Raw genomic sequence first — 23,453 nt, 5'->3', positions numbered from 1 at the left:
GGCTCCTGCTCCTCGAGGTTTGATGGCTAGGTAGTGCTGCTCCAGGCCTTGGAGCTCCTGCTCCTCGAGGTTTGATGGCTGGGTCGCGCTGCTCCAGGCCTTGGAGCTCCTGCCGCCGCTGTTGAGCGGAAAACCGGTCTGTGCTGCCTGCCACCACCCACAAGGTGGCACCGCATACTGCCGCTAGGTTTCCATCAGGCATGCTGAGGTCGGTAGGGTATACAGTGTACAGTATTTCTAATAATGTCCATTCCATTGAAAGATTTTTAGCCTGGTTTTGACTCCTGTTGAGGTCAGCAGCAAAACAAAAACTAATTCTTATCACTATCTTAAACGGAACAGGAAACAGAAGTGAAGTAATTTGTATAGCAGCCTTCCTCCAACACGCGGTCAATGCTCCAAGCGCAATGTCAAGCCTCTTAGAAATTGTTCAGGGGCTTACCTTTTCTGGTGAAGTTAAACTATCTCTGTTTCATAATTAATCAGGATGACTGTGAAGTTTATTGTGCAATTATATGATGAGTAGTGTTTCTGTATTGGTTTTGTTTAACATTAAGCCTGAATAAATGTGTTGCTTTCAAAGAGCTGAATTTATTTAGCATTAATGAAGTAAAATATATAACATAATTGCAACAACTGAGCAAGGCTTGCAGCATGAACTGATTATAACTCAGAGGTCTACTTTGACTGTTTTGGGTGAGGTTTCCTTAGGTTTTCAGTCCATGTCATTGATTTGATTTGTATTGACTTAAAGTGTTTTGGCCTGAAATTGTCTTCCTCTCAAATCTCTCATTTACTCCAAAGATTATAATGCCCGTGCAAATGGTTACCAGTGTGGTGTTATAGAAATGAGATACGAATTAGGTATGAATAAGAATTGCCAGTTATCCAAGGGTGACTTGGAGTTTTGAGGTTTAGAGTTTTAGGGCTATTTTTTTCTTGAAAAGTCCTTTCTTCCCTTAACTGACAATTTTTAGACTGGATTTTAGCTGTCTCATATCTTTCATTTTGCAGGAAGTGGTGTAGTTAATTCCTCTTCAGCATTCTCACTGTATCGTGGAGGCAGAACTGCTGCAGGTTATTAGAAGGCTAAAACGATCATAATTTCTTCTAAGTGTAACTGAGGTTTCACTTTTCTTGTGCTACTGGAAAGAAATGACCTAAAAGAAAACTGTTTTTAGTTACTATTAATGTGTCACATCTGTAATATACTTAACGAATAATTTTTTACTAGAGATAGGCTTGAGCACTTCACATGTCAGACCTAGGCAAAATACATGAGCGTATGCTAATCTTTTTTCTACTTTATTCTCATATTCCTCTGTATCCTTGTTGTTTCTTACCTGAGCTTACTGTGCAAGCTTCCTAGTGCCTTGACATTTGATCTGTGCTGTCTCAATCCATAGCTCAGTTTTGGTGCTGTTTCACTAATTAATTGTGTCTCTACAAAAATGTGTCTCTCTCACTGATACCCACAGAAGCCTCCTGCTTACTTTCAGCATGAAATGTGACCTGTTTCAGTCCAAATTTGCTTTTTTTCTTTTTCTTTTTTCTTTTTTTCAGCGTAACTTAAACTTTAGTGTGAATTTATTTAGCAAACGTATATAAGTAAACGTTACATAAGTAAAATGAGAACATGCTAACATATGAAGAATATATGAAGTAGTTGATACTGGAGTAGTGTATTTTTAAATAGTTTTTTATTCATTTCTTGTGATCAAAAATAATGTAGCTTCTTAAAACAGAAGATTAGTCTCTTCTGTCTTGTCATTCTTCATGCTGTTCATTTATTTGTGTTTTCCCTTCTGCTTCTCATTAATCAGTTTGTTGTGGTGTTGGATTCTTCACACAGGGTTTTATGAAATGATTTTCTCTGCGGTTCTGCTTTCTTAGGGCAGTTTGTTTATTTTAATACCTCCCCTTTCTAAGGATCCCTTTCTTGAAAGGAATAAATGTGCAGTTCTTCTGATGTGAACTGAAAGGAGCTCACTCATTTCCTGCAGTCAGACCACCACCACCTCCAAAAATCCATTCCTTTGGTCCCAAACATGGACTGGATTGAAATGTCTGTATGTTTAAAAGGTGTTCAACGCCTACCCTCCTCCAGTGTCAGGAGTGGGAACAAAGCACTTAAAAGCTGCCCTATTGCTCTACCTTGCAGTGCAAGATACAAGTGCATGCTTGGTACTCTTATACTAAATTATTTTTCTTTGAAGTAGAGACTTAATTGCTTTTTTTATGTGGAACATGTATCATTAGCACTCTCATCAGAGTACAAACAGCTAGCAAAGGGGATAATTAGCCAGAATGTCCACCTAATGCTTGGTTTACATTCACGTGACTCTGTAGAAAAATGTTTTGTTTTGCTGAGCTGTCCGTAATTTGAAGTTTCTCGCTTAATGAGACTTCAAACAAATCATGCATGGTAGGTTTCAGGTTTTCATCCCAGAGAGAGGCTTAGGATTAAAAAAAGAAAAAAACAAACAAAAAAACAAACAAAAAAACCCAAAGCAGCTTGGAAACCTGAACAAACATTAAGTGAGCATGGCTCTTAAGGAAAGATGGAAAAGGCAGCCTTCCTAAATGTGACACACAACATGAAACTTTCTGTTCAAATCCATGGCAGCCTAAAAAATGTATCGTGATTGTTCCTTTTTATACCCTCTTGAGTGAAAATTTAATTTAATGGAAAATATTTTAATAATTGTCTGACAGCTTTTCTGGTATGTTCTACAGGTCAAAATATTTCTGCCCCAGATTTTGTTTTGAGGGCCGCAAAGTATGACCTTTGGGAGGCTGTGAGCACACGTGTTCGACTATGCACTGCTGCTTGGGAGTATGCAAAATGCTGAAGGTTTAAATCAAATTGCCCCAAGGACTGATTACTGACCTTTTGAATGCAAAGCTGTCAAAACCTTCAACTAGGCATCGGCTAGAGAAGAACGCTTAAGGCAGATCAATGCAAACAGAAAACAATGTGGTTCTGACTTTTGGTAATTCTTAGTAAGAAATGCAGAGGCAGCAACTACCGTGCTGCGAGAGCTCCAGCAAACGAACCATGCTGGCTAGGAGCTGCTGCGAGGGACACCCAATACTTTGGTTTTCAGGTTTTTAAAAGTTTTTATAATCCTGCTTGGGAAATTACAAGTTTCCATTAATTGCCAGATCCTGATATAGTTATCTGAACAGGACGCTTCATTGACTTCAAAGGGATTTTTTGTCTACTGAAGGAATGCAGGGTCAGGCCCTGACTGGTGATAACTTTCTTCAGTGGGTTGTCAGATATGACAAACTAGGCCATTTTAGTGGCGACTGCCCTCGTCACGCCGTGCCATCCCTTCGTCCAGAAACCAGGCGGCTGCTCTCTTCCTTTGCTCAGCTAGATGCCTGGCCGGGTGCTTGCTGTAGAGAAGAGCTTGGAAATGACGCCTCACTGGAAGCCACAGCGTTTCTGTGAATGCAACATATTTTCTTTACTTAGAATAGCTACAGCGCGTTATTTTCTGATTACAATGCATCACATAGTAAATTCAGATGGGCAAGAGTTTGAAGGAGTTGCGAGTCCCCCTGTCCTATGAACTGCGGTCCAGCCATTAGTGGTCCATCCTTAATAGTTTTACTCCTCGTTACTCGTGCACTATTGCTTGCTCTAACATAGAGTTTTAAATCCTTCCTGTCTAGTTAGGCTTACAGAAACAGACCAGAAAAAAGGGGCTCAGGAAACTGTTCATTCGTGTACTGAGTCCCAGTCCAACGATTATGGGCATCCTGTGTGAACATATGAAGCAATCGTATATATCCTGTGCTGAGGACTGGCAGATTAGTTACTTCATAGGTCAGTAAAAACAATTGTCCCTGCTTTGTCAGAAGGTTGTAACTGCTGTCCTGTTAGTGTAGTTAAGAGTTAGCTAAGAGAAGATTGGAGGTGCAGCTTTGTCCAGGGCAAAAATCGTATCATTGAGCTCTATTAACATGTGGCTAAAAATTATCTCATTTATCAAAATGATCCGTTTCCACTGTTGTCCCTAGTTGAGAATTCTAAGTCTGCCAGGAGCGTAAACCACTCTGAAAGCTGATTGACACTTATATAAACATTTACAGTTTTTTGAAGAGAGAAAAGAGATGAAGTCGAATTTTTTCATGTGTAAGTAAATCTGAATTAGGAGAACAAACATATCAGTCATGTAAATGTATTTTTGTATTGGAAAAATTCTAATTGATTACTAATTGATTAATTGATCACTAAGGTGCAAACAGGCTGGCTCACTTGCTCCCTTGCTGTAAAGCCCCGTTTGTCCTAGGGATGCTGTATCTGACGTGAAACTCGAGCAGCGAGATGGCAGGATGCAGCCCGGAGGAGCAGGACGGGGCGAGGGAGCGGTGCCACCTCGCACAGCACCTGGTTACTTTTAAGAGATTAACGTCTTGGTGTGCATATGATGGGTGTTTCTTATGTGTTGTTTGCCCGACGCAAGCTCTTCCAAGTGCCAGCAGTTGGCCGCCGTGGCCTCGCAGAAGCGTCTGAACGTAAATAAAAGCAAGACGCGACTTAGCTTTTCCCAAGCGCTATCCTGGGGCCGCGGGCAGACCCCTGAAAGCAGGTTGCACCATCGCCACCTCCCTGCAGCTGCTCCTCCCAGCCCAGCGCCGCACAGCAGACGGATCGGGGCCTCGTGTCCCCCACGTGGCGTCCGCCAGGACCGGCTCTCTGAGCCCGCTCCGTGCTCGGCCGCACCAACGCGAGCGCCAGCCGGCTGGGGAAAGGTCGGAAATAACCTGCATGTTTCCTGTTACAGCACCAGGCTGAAGGTGACTCATAGGCAGGCGAAGAGGGAGCGTGTTTCCCGCCTGTCGCTAAACCAACAGCGGCAGAACGGCGGGCCGTCGCGATAATCAGGAGAGCCACGAACAGAAAGGTGCCTCCGGCTGCAAGATTTGAGGGATTCCTTTGTGGATTCAAACGCAGAGAGTGGTAACCTGGGGGACTTCTTTGTTCAGCTACTTTTAGACCGAGACTTATTTTATTGACCCGGCATATTAACATTTTGATTTACAGAAGCCGGCATCAGCGTTCAGTACTGCAGCACGTTCAGGGTTTGGTTCGGTTTTCTTGCTGGGGAGAGGGCTGAGGGAGGGGACGCGCGGCGGGGAGGCTCCCGCCCGCCCAAGGAGCCGGTCCCCCTCGGCACGGCCGCGGAGACGGTGCCGCCGCGCGGGTTCAGCGCGGCCAGGATCCGCCAAGCGCGGTGCACGTCAGCGTTTGTGGGCCGGGTCCTGCTGGGCGCCGTCTGAGGCATCGCGGATCCCTGACTGCGGTGGGATTGGGAAGGGAGCTTGGCACGGCAAACGAGGAGGTGGCTGAACAGGCTTATGGTGACGCGCCGGAACGAAACACATAAGCAAGAACTGTGAGGAACAAAGGGGCTTCCTGGGAGAAAGGGTTAACGGTGCGCTGCCGGCAGCGCGGGGGACGTGACAGTCGTGAGCTGCATCTCCGGGGCGCTGCTGGCCGAAGGCAGAGCTGAGCTGCCGTAATTTGCCATAATTCCCCTGAAATTAATAGGGCTCTGGCAATTACCTCCGCTCTCCAGCTGCCCGGGACGACGGCGGCAGCCCCGACAGGGCTGGGGCACGGCCGGCCGGGCCGCCGCGAGCAGCCAGCGCGGCAGCGGCGAGGTGCGCGGGGCCGGGCGGCGCTCGCCGTGGTTATGGGTTACCTTCGAAACAGAGCTGGGCCCCGCGCCCCTGCTGCCGAGTGTCAGGGGCGGCAGCTAACCGGGGGAGCCTGCTGCTGGCGTCGCTGGGCCGAGAGAGCTAACGCCATGCTGTTGTTTTCACCCAGGTAAAAACCTCTTTCTCCTTCCTGGCTCACGTGACCAAAATTCTGGATTTCAAGTCTCAAGGTGAGTTTAGGAGCCCTGGACAGATGTGACAGCTGCCATCACACAGGCTCCGGGGAAGAAAGCCCTGAGCTAGATGATGTTCATATCGGTCTGATTTTTAAAAAACCCTCATTGTCAGGACACATCTGACCAGCGGTGGCCAGGGCCAAGGCGGAGGTTGAAACGCAGCAGCAGTTGGATGGGGTTGACAGGCAGCACCCAGGCAGCACGCTGTTGTTCCAGCTGTTGGCAGCACTTTAAAGAGGGCGCTTAGTACTTACTTGGGTGTTAAGGCGTCAGGAAGATGACTGCTGAAGTATTGCGAATTATTATTTCTTAGAAAGATGTGTGAAGCTGATTTACAGACCCAAAAATCTAAGAGAAAGCGTAGAAAAGGGGTTACATGGATTTGAAAAGAACTGGAGCACCGGGGACGTGTGCGTAGCTTCCCACGTATGCCAAACACACAGATCAGGTCAAGTGAAAAAGTCTGTGCGGGTGACAGAAGAAAAAATCGCTGCCCTGGAGCGAAATAGGCGTAGATGTGTTTATGTTGGCTGGCAAAATCTTGTTCTCGTCCTGGACTGTCGTTCCCGCTTTCCCGAGATAATGCTGCTCAAGGACTGATAGCCAAGTCGATAATTGTGTTTATTAGCTCCGTATTTACTAACATGCTGTATTTGACAAAGTTGTGGTTGGCAGAGCCTTCAAACTGCGGCTCACTGGGTTTATCAGCTTGCGGCCAAGTATGAATTTAGATACGTTATCGCAAGTCTGCACTATCTCCAATCCAATTAATTACTGGAAAGCGTGTTAAAATAATGACATCTGACAAACCAAAGAGCCAGAGTTTGGGCTGGTCTAGTTTCAGCCCTGCTTAATTCTAGCACCGAATTTATTATTCAACAGGAGCGGGCAGGCGGGGACGGGGCGTCCGTGCTGCCGGCAGCTGCCCGGCCCCGGCGGAGGGAAACCAGCCCGCGCGCGGGGCCGCAGCCCTTGGCAGAGCGGTGTCCCGCGGGCAGCCGCCGTCTCCAGCTCCTGGGAGCAGCAGGTCACCCGTGAAACGCTGTCTGTGGCAGGTAGCGACTCTTTCTCCGAGGTTTTGGGTTTTTTTTTGTTTTGTTTTGTTTGTTCGCGAAAGAGCGCGCAGACACCTTACAACTGGGAGTCCCTAGCGAGCGTTTACCCTGGCAAGGAAACCTGAGCGGCAGCGCGGGACAGGCGCCTCCGAAACACACTTGCTGTCGGGAGCAGCCTCCCGCCTCCGAAGCGCCGCTCTTCGAGGAAGGGGCGCGTCCCGCAAACGCAGGACACGACCGTTTCGGAGGTCCCGCCCGGCGAGCGGGGACCTGCCTGCCACGACCTGCGCCGCTCTTTCGCGCCGTCAAGGCCACGCGGGCCGGCAACCCGCTCCTCGACCCGGCGACGCGGGCTCAGCGCCCTGCGGCCGGGCGGACGCCGCCGCCGGTCCTGCAGCCGCCCGCGCGGGGCGTCAGCCCCTCGCCACCACCACCCACCGCCGGGAGGCGGACGGAGCTGGGAGCCGCTGCATTGCAGCTCTTAGTTTTCTCCTGGTAAAAACGCCACATGACAGCACGTCGAATCGTAGCAGATCAGAGCGGCATCTCGAATCATACCTAGTCATCAGAAATCCACACAAAAAATCAAGCCAACTGATAAAGGTTTATTTGGTAATTATTTAGCAAAGATGACTGCACTTCTTTATCACTGCATAAACATCTGGTATTCTTAGACTTATTTAACTGGTAACAGTCACAGTAACGCGACTGAAGATGATGCGTGTTTCTCTATTTCATCAGATTTGCCATGGTAAGGTGCCGCCATTAAATGTTTGGTGCCTATCCAAAGGGATTTAGCAAGGGGATGCAGCTCATCCAGACCTTGAGATGCATTTTAAATTGTTGTTTTGTAAATGTTACTGTTTGGAAGTCTCATAAACATGGTTTTTATCTATTCATTGTTATGCACTGTTACATGCCTCAAATGTAGCATATTCTTAATACTAATTTTTCAGATTAAGAAATGAGAATTGCAGAAATAGCAAGTGACGCTTGCACGCGTCACTAGCACGATTTGGGGATGTTCTGTTTATCAGCCACGTGGCTTCACATGGTTTCTTGTAGCCCCGCTCTGTGAGGTCCAGTGCGTTCCTGGAGCATCATGCTGCATTGAAAAGTCATTAACTTCTGAGAAGAAAAACCAAATCTTTAGATATACCCCAGATAATCTATCTTAAAGATAACAGTTTAAGATCCCTACTAGAAGGGAAAATTACGGATACAGATGTATTGAATTATTATTTGTGTTTAACCGAGAGCCCGGATTTTGCTTTGCTCTGGACGCGAGTGCTCCTGTTTCACTACCCCGGCTGGCGGCCGAGAGCGGGACGCAGGGCTGGCGCAGCGGTGGGGCCGAGCAGCGGGGCTGCGCATCTCATGCCGGCTGGAGACGCTGCAGGTGCGCTGGGCCTTGGCACGCTGGCCTCCTAGGTATGCCCAAGTCACCTAGGAAGTCTCTGACTGGGGTCGCTCTGATCAACCAGGATGTAAGAGGAGAGAGTACGGGGATGAGCTGCAGATGGAAGTGGTGAGTTTGCTACAAGCAAAGATACACATTTAATCATCAACAATTTTGCTTAGATTATTTCTGAGCATTAGTAAGTGATACTTTTGTCATAGTCCACACTTTGTCTTTTATGACCGAATAAAACAAGACATCGAGGAAACTTCAAAAACATTGGGCCAAGTTGATCCTGTGGCTACATTTGCTCTTGTTTGGACAACAGAGCAGTGGATGTGCCATTTTGCTCTGCAAAGCGACTGTGAAACTGCCAGAACTGTCTGGTTGGTCACTGCAATTTGCACGTAAAGCAAATCGGTCTAAATTACCTTTCCTGAAAACTTACGCTCAGATCAGAGCAAGGTGAATTCTTCTGCTTGTTTATTTATGACACGTAAGGAGGGTGATCCAGGTCCAGCTACAGCTTACGTTGGGTTTATACACCCCGCTTTCCTGGGAAGGCTCTGAGGAGCCCGCCGGGGGTTGCGGCCGTCCCGGCGGTGGGGCAGTGCCGGGGCAGGACCCCGCTCGCAGGCTCCCGAGGCGGTAAGCTTTGCAGCGCTGGCAGGAACAAAAAGCAGTAAAAACTTGCTCGGCACTGAAGTCAGCAGCTATCACAATGAACGCAAACAGGGGGCAAATCTGCTGAGTAAGAAGATGCCTTTTTACATGGTAACTCTAGAAACCAGAACTCTGCTCTAAGCAGACAAAAAGGAGCTTAGAGCCACGGGAACCACGTTTTCAAACGTACCGCGAGCGCAGCATAAAATAACGGGTGAATCTGAAAGCTTCAGTGATAATGACAGCATTTGACTTCATGGCATTTCCTATACAAATTGTTCACAGGCTACTGAGAGATGCTTGTTGCACTTCTGCAAGCCGCGGTTTGGAGCGCAGGCAGCGTTCACCTGGGGCCGGTTCCTGGCAGGGCCGCGCGAGAGGGCCGCTCATCCTCAGCGGCCGGGCGCTCCTCTGCTGCGCGACGCGGCCATCTGGAAGTGGTTTTAACGATGCTGGAGCCAGGGGGCCGCAGCAACGCAGACAAAAGGGCGCACCGTCGCCAGCTCGTTCCCCTCAGCCTGCACGCATGCGAGTGCAATTTTCACGCAGGCTCGGGGATGTTCTGGCGAAGCTTTATCGCTGCCCCTGCCCTGCGCACCTGCCTCGGCCCCGGTGCCCACTGCGCGGCCGGGGCGGCCTCGGCCCCAAACCCAGGTGGCCCGCCGGAGCCGCGGCCCCCCTGGCAGTGAGATGCTGCTGGAAGGAAGAAGGGCTGGGCGCTGGGTTACTGGCTGTCAGGCAGCGCTCCGGGCTGCGGCAGCCGCCGCGTGCTCCGAGCTGCGCTCGCGGGTCGCTGCTGCAAGCTTGCCCGGGAGTATCTGGGAGCGCCACGGCGCTGGGCCGTGGGCCCCCTCTTGGTATCCCCGACGGAAAGGGGCAGCAGGACACAAACTATAGCCGTTACCCATGTTATTGGCACAAAGTTTTGGGAAAGTTTTGTCAAATTTCACCTTTTGTAGACGACGTTTGCTCTGCGCTCTCACCGTGCCCGCTCCAGGCGCGCTGCGGTTCGCGACTTCCAGGGGGGCCTGGGCTCCCTCCCGTCCGGCAGCGCCGGCCCCGGGCCGGGGGGCTCAGCCGCGGACCCCCGGCGCCGCAGCACCACGCTGCTGCCCGCGAAACGGGGGCGGGCTGGGCCGCCTCGGGGCTACTGTGGTGGACCAGGGGGCCGGGATGGACGGGAGCTGCCGTCGGGGGGGGGGGGGGGCGCTGGGCTGCCCCGGCCCAGATGGACCCCCCCCCCCTCCCGCCGCGGGGCCCGGCCCGGCCCGGCGGGGCATTGTCCGCCGCCGCCGCCCCGCGGCCCGCCCCGTCCAGCCGCGGCCCTGCCCCCGGCCGGCCCTGCCCCTCGCCCCTCGCCTCCCCAAAGGCCAATGGGGGCGAGATGCGGCCAGTAGGGCCGGGACGGGCGCGCCGCGGCCGCTCCGTCCGCCCCCTGTCCCCTCCCCTCGCCCCTCGCTGACCGGCTCGGCTCGGCTCGGCTCGGCTCGCCCCGCGCCGCGTCCCGCCGGCGGCCGAGCATGCCCGGCGCCTCCCGCTGAATGGCGCCGCTTCCCCGCCGGGCGCCGCTCTGGGCGCTGCTCCTCCCCCTGCCAGGTGAGTCCCGCCGGGCCGGGCCGGGCCGGGCCGGGCCGGGGGCCCCGTCGCTGCCGCACGTGGTTTTACTGATGCCGCGGCGGGCGGGAGCGCGGGGAGCCGGCTCGGCTCGGCTCGGCTCGGCTCGGCCCGGCCCGGCTCGGCCCCGCGCGGCGCTTTGTTCGCGCGGCGGCGGCGCGACGGGGCGGGCGGCCCCGAGGGGCTCCGGCGGGGGAGGGGGCGCCGGTTAATCCCCCCCGGCCCAAGGAGGCAGCGCGCGGTCAGCGAAGCGCGCGGAGCCGCGAGGGGCCCCGCGGCAGGATGCGGCCGGGGGGGGGGGCGGCGGCTCCGCGCTCCCCCCTTCCCCCCCCCGGCTCGCTGGACGCAGGGGGCTTCGCTAGCGGCTTCTTGTAAAAATTAGCCTTTTATGGCTCGCCGCGCTCCAGCTCCCTTGACAGGCTCGTAAAATTAGCGGGCGGCTCGGGCGCCGCGGCTGCCCCGACGGTGCCGCTGGAGCCGGCCCCGCCGCACGCCGGCACCTGCCCCGGGCCCGGCCCGCGACGGCAGGGCCCTGCGGCCCCGCTCCCCAGGCCAGCCCCCAGGCAAGCGCCCCGGACCTGAAGCCGGCAGCGCGGTTTTCCCCGCAGTCGCTGGGTCGCAGCGTGAGGTGCGCGAGGGCCTCGGAGGCGAGCGGGCGGCCTGGTGCCGTCGGTGCGGCAGGACGGGTCGCGGGCGCCCTGGGTCGCGGCGCTCACCCGCTCTGCCCTGGCTCCCCTAGGAGTGTGGTGCTTCAGTGAGCTGTTCTTCGTGAAGGAGCCTCACGACGTGACCGTCTCGAGGAAGGACTCGGTGGTTTTAGACTGCCAGGCCCGCGGCGAAGCTCCGATCACTCTTACGTGGCTGAAAAACGGAGGCAAAGTGTCTGAAAATGAACGGATCTACACCTTATCCAACGGCTCTTTGTACATCAGCGAGGTGGAAGGAAGGAGAGGAGAGGCGTCCGATGAAGGATTTTACCAGTGCTTAGCGCTGAACAAGTACGGGGCCATCCTCAGCCAGAAAAGTCACCTTACGCTAGCGAGTAAGTCCCAGCCCCCAAACCCCGGGGCAGCGATTCCCCGACCGGCACACGGCAATCTGTTGTTTTGGTTGCCTACCCGAAAAGGCAGATTACAAAAGCGAAGAGAAAGTCAGTTCTGCCCCACGCGCGTTTCTTCTTCGGCGTGTTGGGATTGCGAGCGGGACCCGGGGCGGCGGCGCCGACGTCAGCGGTGGACGGGGCGGCGCGGCCGCCTCGTGGGGCCGGCTCCCCCGGGCGCGGGGTGGCGACGCGCGGCTGAGCTGCTGTGGTGGAGGCGCTGTGCGACGTCACCCCAGCTCTCAGAAGCGCTGTTCTCGCGGCCTTACCGGGGTCATCTCCACATCTGATTTAAAAAAGAAAAAAAATGTATTTTTTTCCCTCCTTGTTTGGTAGGTTGATGTTGTGCTGATCAGTCCTGGGGGGCTGCTGTCAGCCAGAGCAGTGTGATAGTGGAGTGCTGCCTTTGGGAGGGGGAGAGGGTTTCTGGTCAGCGGAGGATTACATTGCCAAGCTCGCTCTTCTGCCGCAGGCTTTCAGCCACGTGGAGGTGGGTGCTGATGCTGTGGGAACCGCCGTACCCGACCATAAGGGTCTGTTACTGGGTGCCTCTAGGAACTGAGCGTCAAATTTGTAAGGCAGCCTAGGCCCCTACGGCTGGAGGAACGATGAGTAAAATAGTTGCACGTAGTACCTTTGAGGTTTAGCGGTCTGACCCGGAGCATGGCTTGCCCGCAGTCTTCCCGGCATCCTTTAACGTGGGAAGGAAGGATGCGTGTCGGAGCTGAACGCCTGCCCTTGCCGTGGTGGTGCCACGGGCCTTGCCCGTGGGCTGGCTGTGCGGCACTCTTCCTTTTTACGTAAACTGTGTCATTTCAAAGGAGGACTGACTGCAACACGGAGCGTACACGGCTTACGTAGTCCTCCGGCGTTCCCTCTCTAACAGGACTTAACTTAATCTGACAGGAAAAGGCTTCCTTTAACCTCTTCAGCCTTGTTCTTAGTGGCAAAGTGCACTAAACTGTGGCACCTCTATGGAGACTTGGCAGGAGCTGTAAATTAGAGGTTTTACCAAAATCAGCCTGAAACTGGTTAGCACAGTTAGCATGTTCGCTCTCACTGAAAACGTCTGAATGTTAGTACTTTCCGTATGTGTCTGAACAGATTATAATAACGGCCCATAAAGTATCACGGGAAGGTGTGGAATACCTTGTTCAGTGAGCCAGAGCTCTGGGCAGTCAAAGACCAGTTTGCAAGTCGGGGGCTCTGAATAAGGGACGAGCTCTCACATGCTGCAAGAGGCTGCTGTCTGAATTCTCCGTTTCTAAAAACTGGCCAAAAACTTTGCACCGTGGCATCTTATTCAGATACAGGATGGATAAACCAGACAGTTCCTGGATATTTGTGATTAAAAGCTAAGAAACAGTGTATTAATAACACTGACACTCAAAAATTGTTGTCATTAGGTTTCGGAGTGTCAGTGCCGTTAACAAACAAACTGACAGAAGCCTTTCTTAGGAGGATAGGAATCTCGATTTTTAAAATGTAAAGCAAAGCAGTGGAGGATGGATTCTGCGTGTAAAAGTCTTGGAGCAGAGAAAACTCTGGGACAAGTGATGCTTGAGGCATTGCAGGACGAGTTCTGTGTTCTAGAGATCGGAGAACTTCTGGAACAGTACAGAGCACCGGAGCGATACAGTACAGTGAGAAACTTGTGCCATCTCTTTTTATTCAGACACTACCGAACTTTTCTAACTTGTTTGTTTCTCACATCAAGCTTATTTCACCAGAAAGCTGGTGGTGTTTTGTTTTGGGCTTTGTTTTTTTGGGGGCAGGGAGGTAAATGATAGTGAAAGAGTTTGGCAAAGGGAGAGCTGTGACCATTAGATTGCATGTTGTGGAATGACATTCTTGTTTTGCAGCCTCTGGGGGTTTTTTTTCCCTGCAAGACTGTGACAAAAGGCTTCTTTTTTTGTTTTCCCTTTGAATACTTAAAAGGCTTCCTATTTCTGTTGGAGAAAACTGGAAGAGATAGTGGATCTATAATGATCACAGTAGGTGTTGCTGACTTAGAGATTAAGTGGTTAAATAGTGACCAAACGTGAAGTTAGCCGGTGTGGCAGCCTCTTCCTTTTGGTCATGTTCCAGTCTGATCAGGCTCAGAATGTCCTACTTTTCTGTAAAACTGTGAAACAAGGCAGTGATTGGTATAGTTATATTCTGAAGCCCGCAAAACCAGCTTTGCAAAATTGGTTTTGTATTCCATTTGTGTTTTCTACAGTTGTTCTCCCTGCTATCGTGACGTGATTGAACTTTGCAGACATTTTAAATGAATGAAATTAAAGTCTTGTGGGGATTTTGCTAGGCTTGTGATTTTGTTTAGAAGCTGTTGTCCGTTGCTGGAGAGGCAAATTACCTTGCGGCCAGGGCATAGAAGGAACTATACATATTAAACAGGTGGAGAATAGGCATTAAATGGGCATTCTTTCTTTGGAGAAAAAAAGCAAATGCTCTCTTCAGTCTCTGGTAGCAGCAGGGTGCGAGGATGTGCTTTTACTTTGCCTGGTCAGAGCTTTTGCCAGTAAGCTTATCTTTTGCTGTGGAACTGTAATGTTTAGTGTTGCATTTGGAAACCAAAAACTTTAATCTGTCGAGGAGTTTAAGATTTGAGCACACAAGGAGATCAGGTCTTGGTTTCTAAAGTTAGGAACTGGAAGCTGAAGGTTGCACTCTTGGCAAGAATTCCATTATTCATGTGCAAATTAAGAATTCACAGGGTTAAAAGGTTAGAAACTGGCCAGGATGAGGTTTACCCTTGTGATAAAGAGCAGATGACCCTCATTCATTGGCCAAAGCTTTTATGTAGCTCCTCTGCAAAGTTAGTGATTGCCATGAATTGTTCTTGAGGAATGCAGAAATTCAAATGTGAGCAGGCCTTTCCTTAAGTGTCACTATGGAGCCTTATCTCACGAGCACATCAGAGTAGGTCTGCAGGGACAGGGTTCCTCCCCAGAGGCCCCAAGGCTTTGCTTTCCTGTTGTTCATCCATGCACAAAAGAATTTGACTAATTTAGGGCTTTTTTCCCCCCTGTAAGTTCCCCCTACTTTTTTAAAGGAAACTGTGGAGCTGAGGTATTACTTAGGTAAAAATAAATATTAGTTTCAGTGCGCGCTTGTAGTTGCTTCCAAAGCTGGCTAATTGACCTAGGGGGGAGAGGAGGAGGTTCCTGTGTGATCCTTTGTAAGGCACCATGTGGGGGTAAAGCGCTACTAGTGAAGAGAAAATGACTTATTCAAAATTCAACTCATTGCTGCCGCTGCGACTGAGAGAGGTCTCTTTGACCAGAATATAAAAAGAATGTGGAGTATGGAGAAAGCCCGAGCACTTTTGGTACAGCTTTGAGCTCGTCAAAAACGAATACTCTGACGCTTTTGTACTTCTGCATTTTTGAACTGGGAATGAAAGTTTAGGCATAGAGGACTAAGATTCTGCCTGAAAATAAAGCTGGACTTCCAATAAACTAGTATTAAGAACAAATGGGAAAGGGGGATGATGTTCTGAAGTGAGTAACACTGGCTTTGGGTAGTGAGTGGACAGGATGCTCGCTGTTTATTTCCTTTCCACAAAAAGTGGAAATGGAAGCCTTAAGATGGATGGATGGGACATATACAGCTGGTAGGAACATTCCTAGATAACCCTTTCTCCTCTCCTGGCTCGGCTGAATTGATCTTAATGTTTGGTTTTCAAAGTACAGGAAACATAAGCCCAATCTCTCGCACGCAGTCTCTGCATTACACAAGAAGAAAAGGTTGTGCAAGCAGAAGGTTTCTTGGGACAAGTTGTTGTTAGCATGTTCCTGGGAGGGAAACTGTCTGCACGCTGCATCGCGGTCCCCGAAACGCAGGGAGTTTTACACGTAGCAGAGGATACTTTGCAGGGGGTTCGCTTACCTGCTGCAGCAGTGATGTGACTGTACCTTCCTCAGGTCCCGTTACAGTGACAATAATGGGTATTTATGTTTTGATACCCTAATAACATCTTCTGCTCTGGTTTGAAATATTTGATTACCTAGGAGTGCATCCAGCTGAGCCTTATGCTGTAATGTGACGATCACTTTTTTTAGCAGCAGACCGTGCTGGCTCCAGCTGTTTGCTCACACTTTGGCGCCGTCCCCTTGCTTGTGTGGGCACAGCTGCCTGTGTGGCTAGCTGAACAGGGAACTGATCCGGGTTAAAATAATAGAATTAAAACAAAAGATGGTGTTAACCCAAGTGAGTTCCCGGATGCGGTTTGTCATGGAGCCGCTGGCGCTGCTTGTGCCGGCGTGCCTGCGAGCAGCGCCGCGGGGGCGGGAAGGCGCGGGGGGCGCAGGGAGGCTGCTGAAACTGGTGCTGCCACGACAATCAGGGTTCCTCAAACGATGGCCTTTCTGGAACGTGCCTGTAGGCAGAAATGTGGCCCTTCCGCTACGCGTTTCTACAGAAGAGTTTTAGGGTTGTTTTTTTTTTTTTTTTAAAGAAGGGATTAGTAAGCTGTGGTATAACCCACTGCAGTTTTCATTTTGTGTGGGATCTGTCACTTTAGGTATCCTCCATCCTCCAGATGTTTATAGAGCTCCATAATATGTTTATGTTAAAAAGTAGCGGCGCTGGAAGGGGGCGGGAGGCAGGAATGCTTTTTGACTGAGGTGGGAGCGAGGTGGCAAATGGCTGTTGGAGACGAGGGTCTTGCATTATCAGTGACGCACCGCTAGCGTGGTCTCCGGCAGCTGGAGGAAGCTCTCACTGTAGGGTTTGACAAACGTTGCCTTATTGCTGTGGCTTCGTTTAGCTGATGTGGGCGCCCTGGGAGGGGAACCGCCGCCGGAGCTGCGCGGGCACGTGGCCGATCCTCCGTGCGTTTGAGTCCAGTGTTTGAGGCAGGAGGAAGAAGTTAGATGTCCCAGCTGGCAATGCCAGTTGGTAACGGTAAAGAAGAGCGGTACAGTTTCTGTTCTTTAATTGAGATACACTGAAGAAATAAGAAAACAGGAAGAATTTTGTCTTTTTTCTCCTCTTCCCTCCCCACCCCCTCTATAATTTCCTTCTAGGACCTCCCTGGACATTTTTTGCCCTGAACCTCTACGTCACGTTTACAGAAGAAATTTTCAGCATAATCACTGGTTATTTTTTTGCGCTAGGCCATTCCCCGTTCTTTCAGCAATGACTCGTCTGCACTACTAACAGCTCTTTCACAGGCTAAGGGATGGGTTTTTGGTTTTGTGTGTGTGTTTTTTTTTTTTTTTTAATCCTTACCAGGACAAAAAAAAACGTATGAAACTCTACTTAGTGCACATGAACAGTGTTTGCTTCTACTACCTAGTCGCTAGAGAAGTGAGCTTTTTATGGGCACCTCAGCACCTCAGCTCCAAGTTTGTGTTAACCATAACGCCAGACTGGGGTGTTTTATGCCCTTGCTTTTCTTAGCTAGTAAGGCCAAAGCTGTTTTTTGGGTTTTTTTATTACTTTTTATCACCTTAACTTTATAATGTATAAAGTTTTACCAGCTTCTGTTTTTAAAGGAACACTCAAACCTATTGGCAGCATGCTCTGCAGCTCATAAAGCCTTCACCTCCCTGAGAAACGTTGAAGGGAAGCATGGTGCTGCGCGAGAAGCGCGGACTAGCGGCACTCTTGCTGCCTTCGGTGAGAATGTGTAATTGTTGCACTAAACTCTTGAGTTTTTTTTTTTTTTCCTACTTGCAAAGCAACATACTGCAGCAAAGGATGCTGCTCCGGTTTTGCAGTGTGGTGCTCCCCCGCCTCCCCCCTCCCTCTCTCTCTGCATTTCTTAGCGTAGAAATTGTTGAAAGGGCATTCAGTAAGGCCCCCTTTTGTCAGCCAGCTCTGATTATCCTAAAGAAAAGGATCTTGCTCTGAGCAGTTGTTTGCCTAGAGACTTGTTGTCACGTCTTCACAATTTAACAGCTGTGGCCATTGATGGTGTGCAGAACAATTTAAGACAATGACAAAAGAGAATCTTGGAGGAAGAATTTAGAAGTTACTAGGCATTTTCCTACAGAGATGTGGTCATTTCCGTTGCTGGACACTTTTGTGTTTAGTTTTTGGGTGTTTTCCTCAGCATTTCTTTTTTTTTCACATCTTATCTCCAAAATTCTGGACATAATCTTTTGTTTAGATTTGCATTGTTTTCTTTTTTCTTCTTCTTCTTTTTTTTTTTTTCTGTTCCATCAATAGGCCCAGCTGTTAAATTGGGATTGATTACTTCCAGTCTTTATAACTGGTAATCACCACCTAAGTGAAAAAGTAATCAACAACGTCAAGTCTCCACATTTTGTTGAGCAAGTGTGGGTTGTATGGTCAACATTAGTTTCTAGGGTCAACCTCTAGGTAGCTTTTAAGCAGCAGCCTATCTACATTTTTAAGCTGATTGTCTCAACAATTGAGTTAGGGGGAAAAAAAAAATCAAACTAGATGATCTGTGTTGGGCAGTCTTAAAAATCCTACATCTATACTGGAAACATGTTTTGCCTTTTCTCCCTTGTGTGGGTAAAATTGTTACTTTTTTAAAACAGGAGGCACAGGAAGGAGATGGGTGTGAAACCACCACAGTGTGGGAGGGTTTGTTTATGATTTAGCTAATGAAATTATTATAACCTCCTTTTATGTGTTGTTTTTTCTATATATAAAAGATTCCGAAGGATGTGGCCTTCCTTATATGTTGGAGGAAAATATAAGTAAGCGGTACTAGACAAAGGGATTTTCTTTACTGCTTTTGTTTTTTCCATGTTTCCTAACTCAAAAGCTAATTCTGGTTATTGTTTTCAATGAGATAGAATTTGATCCCCTCAGGGGAGGGGAAGCGCCTTTTTCTTTGTGAGGTTTTTACCTCTTTTCTTTTTAACAATGTGAACGTTCATGAAGGCCAAATAAACTAAGTGACATCTGGATAATACAGTCATCATCCTGAGGCCCTGTCCCAAAATGCTTGTTCCTCAGTTGCCTGTCTCTGCTGGGCTGCTGGGCGGCGGTTTGGGATGCGTCTGCAGCACGGGGCAGTAGGATGCAGTCGTCGCGCCCCTCCAGGTGCACCTAGGTCTGCCGCACGCTTCGGAAGTTCACTTAGATCCTTCTCGTTATTGTCGCCCCAAAACGGCAGAGTTTGCGATGTTCGTATTTTACAGGGGAGGGATTTCAGGGTGACTGAGTCTTTTGGTGCCGCTGTTGCACTAAAAAGCTTTTAAAACTCCTGCTGAGCTCAGGGGATCGCATGGATCTGAGCCTGGCTGATGGAAAACTCCCTCTGTAAGTTTTCCAGCAGTTAAACTGTTGAGGAAGTAATGTTCACTTTGAGCCCAGGTTATTTATTGTAGCAATTTTGATAGTATTTAGTGAGGACTCTCTCATTTAGTGGTGTGAGAGCATCATGAGAAATGAAATACTGAAAATAAACATCTTAGAAAAGTCATGGGAATGATGAAACAACCAACCCTTATATCCAAAGCCAAATGTCACCAGAATTTTATCATTAATTTGAAGCAAAAGTTGTAAAGTACCAGGACAGTGCTTGACATTTCTTGGAAGAGTTATTGGGGATGAGTGACTCAGTGCTGGGGAGGGAGAAAGCCAGCAAGGAATGCAGTTATTTAATCTTTTGTCACCTTAGTCCTCAGGCTTGCAGCTGTATAAGCTGTTTTCCTCTTCTGACTGAAGCAGTGAGAACACTTGTTGCCCTAAGTTATACAAAAATGATCTTATAAGCTTGTTTCTGCAAATAAGCAATGTCTTGAGGAAATAAATGACTTCTGGAATATGGAATAAATGGAAATGAGAGATGTGCTGGGTGTGAAGTTCCAGCAGAGCTGAGAACAGACGAGAACTTTCATTACAGAACTGAAAAAGAGATAGAAACCTCGGTATGCTGGGTCTCCTGCAGTCCTGGGCATGGAGACTTGCGAGGGTCACGGGACATGTGGCATGCTTGCTGCCCCGATCCTGCGATGGTTAATGCAGGAGGGAGCGAGGGGGCCATCCATGGCCTGCATCGCTGCGGTGGTGGGGAATTTGTTTGTGTCAGATGATCTTGAGAAATGAAAGGAAAGTAGAAAGCAAATGCAACTGTAATGTTTCCAGCTGGGAAGATAGACCTTCCTGACACTAAATCTAGGGATTGGTTTAAAACGATTAGCATGCTTAAGAAACAGCCAGGCCATCTAATTTGACCTTATATAACGTAGACCAAAGAATCTTTTTCTCGGGGGAGGGGGGGAAGCAAACAAAAAAAACCAACAATAACTTGGGAAAACTGAAAAGCCAAAGAGCAGGTGGTGGAGCAAAGACTTCTGTTTTACAAAAATGTGCACAAATGATTTATAATGTGCAAGTGTGGAAGTCCTGCCTTTGGACAGTTCATTAGACACTAAGCAGCTTTCTTGATAGCCATTTTTGAGAAAATACAGTTGAGCCATCTGCTCGTTAAGTCAGTTAAAAAAAAAAAAATCTCAGCAGACCCTTCTGTAGATGTAGTGATCAGCACTTTTTCTCTCAAGACTTTACAGTTATGGTTGACCTCTATTTTACTAATTTTTTCTAATAGTAGAAGCATACTGAACAAATTGACTGTCCAGCCTTTGAAAAGAGCCCTGCTTAAACGTGGTGACTCCCGTGAGAGCCCTGGTAAGATTCTCCTGGACAAGGAATAGAATTTTTTTTTGCTTCTGAATTATGACAGAAACCTGTTGTGGAAAGCACAAACCTAACTACAGAGAGAGTCTTTGATGTGCTTTTCCCATCCATAGAGTCTTATGAAGAAAACTTTCTACATGTTGGCCAGTGTAATGGGACTGGTGGTAGGATGGGTCTGGTCTGAAAACACTGCGTTTCACTAAGTTGGTATTCAGGTGGGGAGTGTCTTTGCCAAGCGCGTGCTTCAATAGGTGTTGGAATGGGTTGCCGTTCCACACAGCTTTAATATTTTGTCCAAAATCGGCATGCTTTTCTGAATCACAACTTCAGATGGCACAAGTGGAATACTTTAGAAAGGAGAGAAGAGTTTGTCTCTAATTATAGGCTACGCTAAGTGGTATATGGCTGCAAAAGGAGCAATTCTTACCTAGTCCACAAATGTTTAATACTTGTCTTGTTCTAGAACGTGCTAAAATTCAACTTTTGATCTTCATGATAGCAATGCTTTGCGTTATGCAAAAAGTACATGTAATGGGAATTTGCTCTTTAGATCTGAGGTGTGGTAGTTCCCTTCTGAAGTGATTTGATGTGAGACAGAAAGAAATAATCACCTTGATTGACCAGGAGTAAGGGGTATGCAAAAGTTATTACAAGCATTAAATGTGTCACCTGATGTTCTTCTGATACATAGCTAGGGGGCAGTTAAGCTAAGTCTTTGCAGTTTGTGATGTTATATCTTGCATACGTGGGTGCATGAAGGGTGGAAACTGAAGGGGATTCTGTGAACAGAAGCAACTCTGTGACTTCGGAAGAGATTCCTGGGCACGTTGATTGATGGCATCCTTTGTTCTCCTTTCATTCGAGCCAAAATTCTCGTGTGCAAAACCCACAGGTCTTAATGGTATCATTGGTAAATTGATAGAATTACCAAAGGAGAGAAAAGGTTGAATTTTTAACTGATCAGTAGGATTTCACTGCATATGTAATATCTGATCTGCTTTGGATGTTCTGATAGATACACGTGGCTCACTTTCTAAATCTTGAGTTACACCAAAGATCTTTCTGCATCTTCCAGTCAAGAGGGTTTTGGATTTTGGCTTTTGGCTCTCCTTTGAGTCATATCAGATTAAAGACAACGCAAGAGAAAAATAACTCTCTTCTATATCTCGTCAACCTTTGCAGCACAAGTTTCTCATGTGCAGTAGTGATGGTCAGCTTTCTTTTCTCCCCTCAAACTCTTTAAGGCTACCCATCGGTCTGTTAGAGTGGGATTGTCAGGTCTTTTAAGCTGTATCGTGAGACACTCGCTTCCTGGGCACCTTAAAATAACTTGCAGAGGAAAGAGTACCATATGGAAAAGCTTGTCATTTATCTGCTGATCAGTCCTGATGTTCAAATTCCTCTTTGTTTGTGTCCTTTCCAACGTCCTCATGCGCTCCTAGTTGTCGTGTCAGGTGCGTGTTACTTCTGCTGTGTGTAGTCAGGTTTTTTCTTTTTCTCTTTACAAATTACGTGTCTTATAGAATATGTTCTTGCTCTGGATTTTCCCAACTGTTCCTGGTAGCCCCGCCTTCTTATTCGTTCGCTATGTTTGGTGACTGGAAGGAGGTCCTGTTTTCCAGTGGAGCTTATTTTCACAGCTGTGGCCGAGGAGGGAAGTGTCATAAGATATTTCGAGGTCACTTTTGACCCCAAATTTAGATTAGGTAAAAATGATTGGACAGCAGTGTAACGTCTTGCCCAAGTGGTCTGGCAGTTGTTTCAGAATCACATAATAATTATGATTAAGGAAAAGCTGTTTTGCTAGCCCTTACATTATATGTTAAAAAGGGCTCAGTGCTACCCGGTATTGTTTTTTGTTTTACATCTTGTAACAACTAGATGTTATCAAGCCATTACTTTTCAAAGAAGTTTTAAAGTCAAACTCAGAGTCTTTGAACATTGAAAAGAGTTGTAAATAACTTTTATGCTTACTTTTGCTCTTATGATCTTCAATATATTAGTAATTATTAGGTAATTTATCAGTAGATTAACTAGTGTAAATTGTTAAATTACCATTTCACTGTCCACATCAAGGTCTCTGGTAAACCTCTAATAACTGTAACATGTGCCTCAGGCAGAGCTGTGCGTTATGTGCGCTCTTTGTAACTAGAATTCATTGACTTTATGAAGCCATTGACAGACATTTATCATTTTGTTCATTAAACTTGTCTGTGACATCCGGCAAATTGATGTTAACTGGAAATAGTCTCTGGGAGTTCTGGCATGACTCTGTCATTTTGCCTGAGGAGAGAGAAACTTTGTATGTAGCGTGTCCCAAATTACAAGGGTGAAACTTCCTTCCCCCTTCCCCCCTCCCAAGAGCGTAAGTGAGCATACGACCAGCTCTTTTTTCTTCTGCCTTTTAATGGTCATTTATGCAAACAACCCTGTGGCCCACAGTTTGCAAGCGGATTTATCATTGATCTTCAACAGAGTTGGAAGTGGATACTGCTCTTATTAGTTTGGCCAGTCTGTGCCAAGAAGGCAGCTCAGTTGTATCACACGGCCAAACTATTGTTAAAAAAGGGGGCGTAATACTGACCTGTAGTGCTCTGTGCACCATAGCTGGTGCAATCCGTACGTTGGAGGTTGTATGCTGGTGCGTTACCCTATGTCCTCAGACTTAATGTTTTGTTTTGTTTAAGAAAAGGAGACATATTTGGGTACGGGGATTTTTTTGATTTGTTTTTGTTTCTCATTGGTAGAAGAATTTTTGTTTAATTCAGTTAGTAGCTTCTGCTTCTTAGGGAGTGAACCTTATTTTTAGTGGTAATTATATTTTCTAATGTTTGGAGTTCTTGGATACACTGAACATCGGAGGAGACAAGTATTGGTACAGTGTACAAGAAACTGACTGTGGATTTCTTGCTAAGATTCATGGGAGTCTTGTGACGTTCCCAGCACGTGGCTTTGCGTCCTTATTGTTAAGTCATCTTCTTTATCTGACATTGCTTATTGCTGATTGACATAAAATGATACGGTAGGTGACCAAATGCTTTGCTGAAAGGCTTTATAATGTTGTAGGGCAGTGATTCATTTGGTCTTTT

At 48.2% G+C, this 23,453-nt stretch overlaps 1 protein-coding gene and 1 long non-coding RNA gene across 4 annotated transcripts in view; one reads left to right on the top strand and one right to left on the bottom strand.

Moving 5' to 3' along the window:
• Positions 1-7,549: 7,549 nt before the first annotated feature.
• LOC138068844 (uncharacterized) lies at positions 7,550-11,912 on the bottom strand. The gene is made up of 4 exons (XR_011143640.1): positions 11,759-11,912; positions 11,357-11,501; positions 8,812-9,026; positions 7,550-8,501 (listed from the first exon to the last, which is right to left on the bottom strand). It is a non-coding gene; the product is annotated as an uncharacterized lncRNA (long non-coding RNA).
• Positions 10,408-23,453, top strand: part of PRTG (protogenin) — an 86,084-nt gene continuing 73,038 nt past the window's right edge. For all 3 annotated transcript variants that reach the window (XR_011143638.1, XM_068957903.1, XM_068957902.1), the window contains exons 1-2: positions 10,408-10,622; positions 11,380-11,682. Coding sequence is in view for 2 of the 3 variants with exons in the window: in XM_068957903.1 (XP_068814004.1) it covers positions 10,568-10,622; positions 11,380-11,682 (358 nt within the window). In the remaining variant the exon portion in view is untranslated. The remainder of the gene's footprint in view (positions 10,623-11,379; positions 11,683-23,453) is intronic.

Source organism: Struthio camelus, chromosome 12 (assembly GCF_040807025.1).
Source record: "Struthio camelus isolate bStrCam1 chromosome 12, bStrCam1.hap1, whole genome shotgun sequence".
Taxonomy (NCBI): domain Eukaryota; kingdom Metazoa; phylum Chordata; class Aves; order Struthioniformes; family Struthionidae; genus Struthio; species Struthio camelus.
The sequence above is the reverse complement of the archived record's forward strand: the minus strand, read 5'-3'. Positions and strand labels throughout refer to the sequence as shown.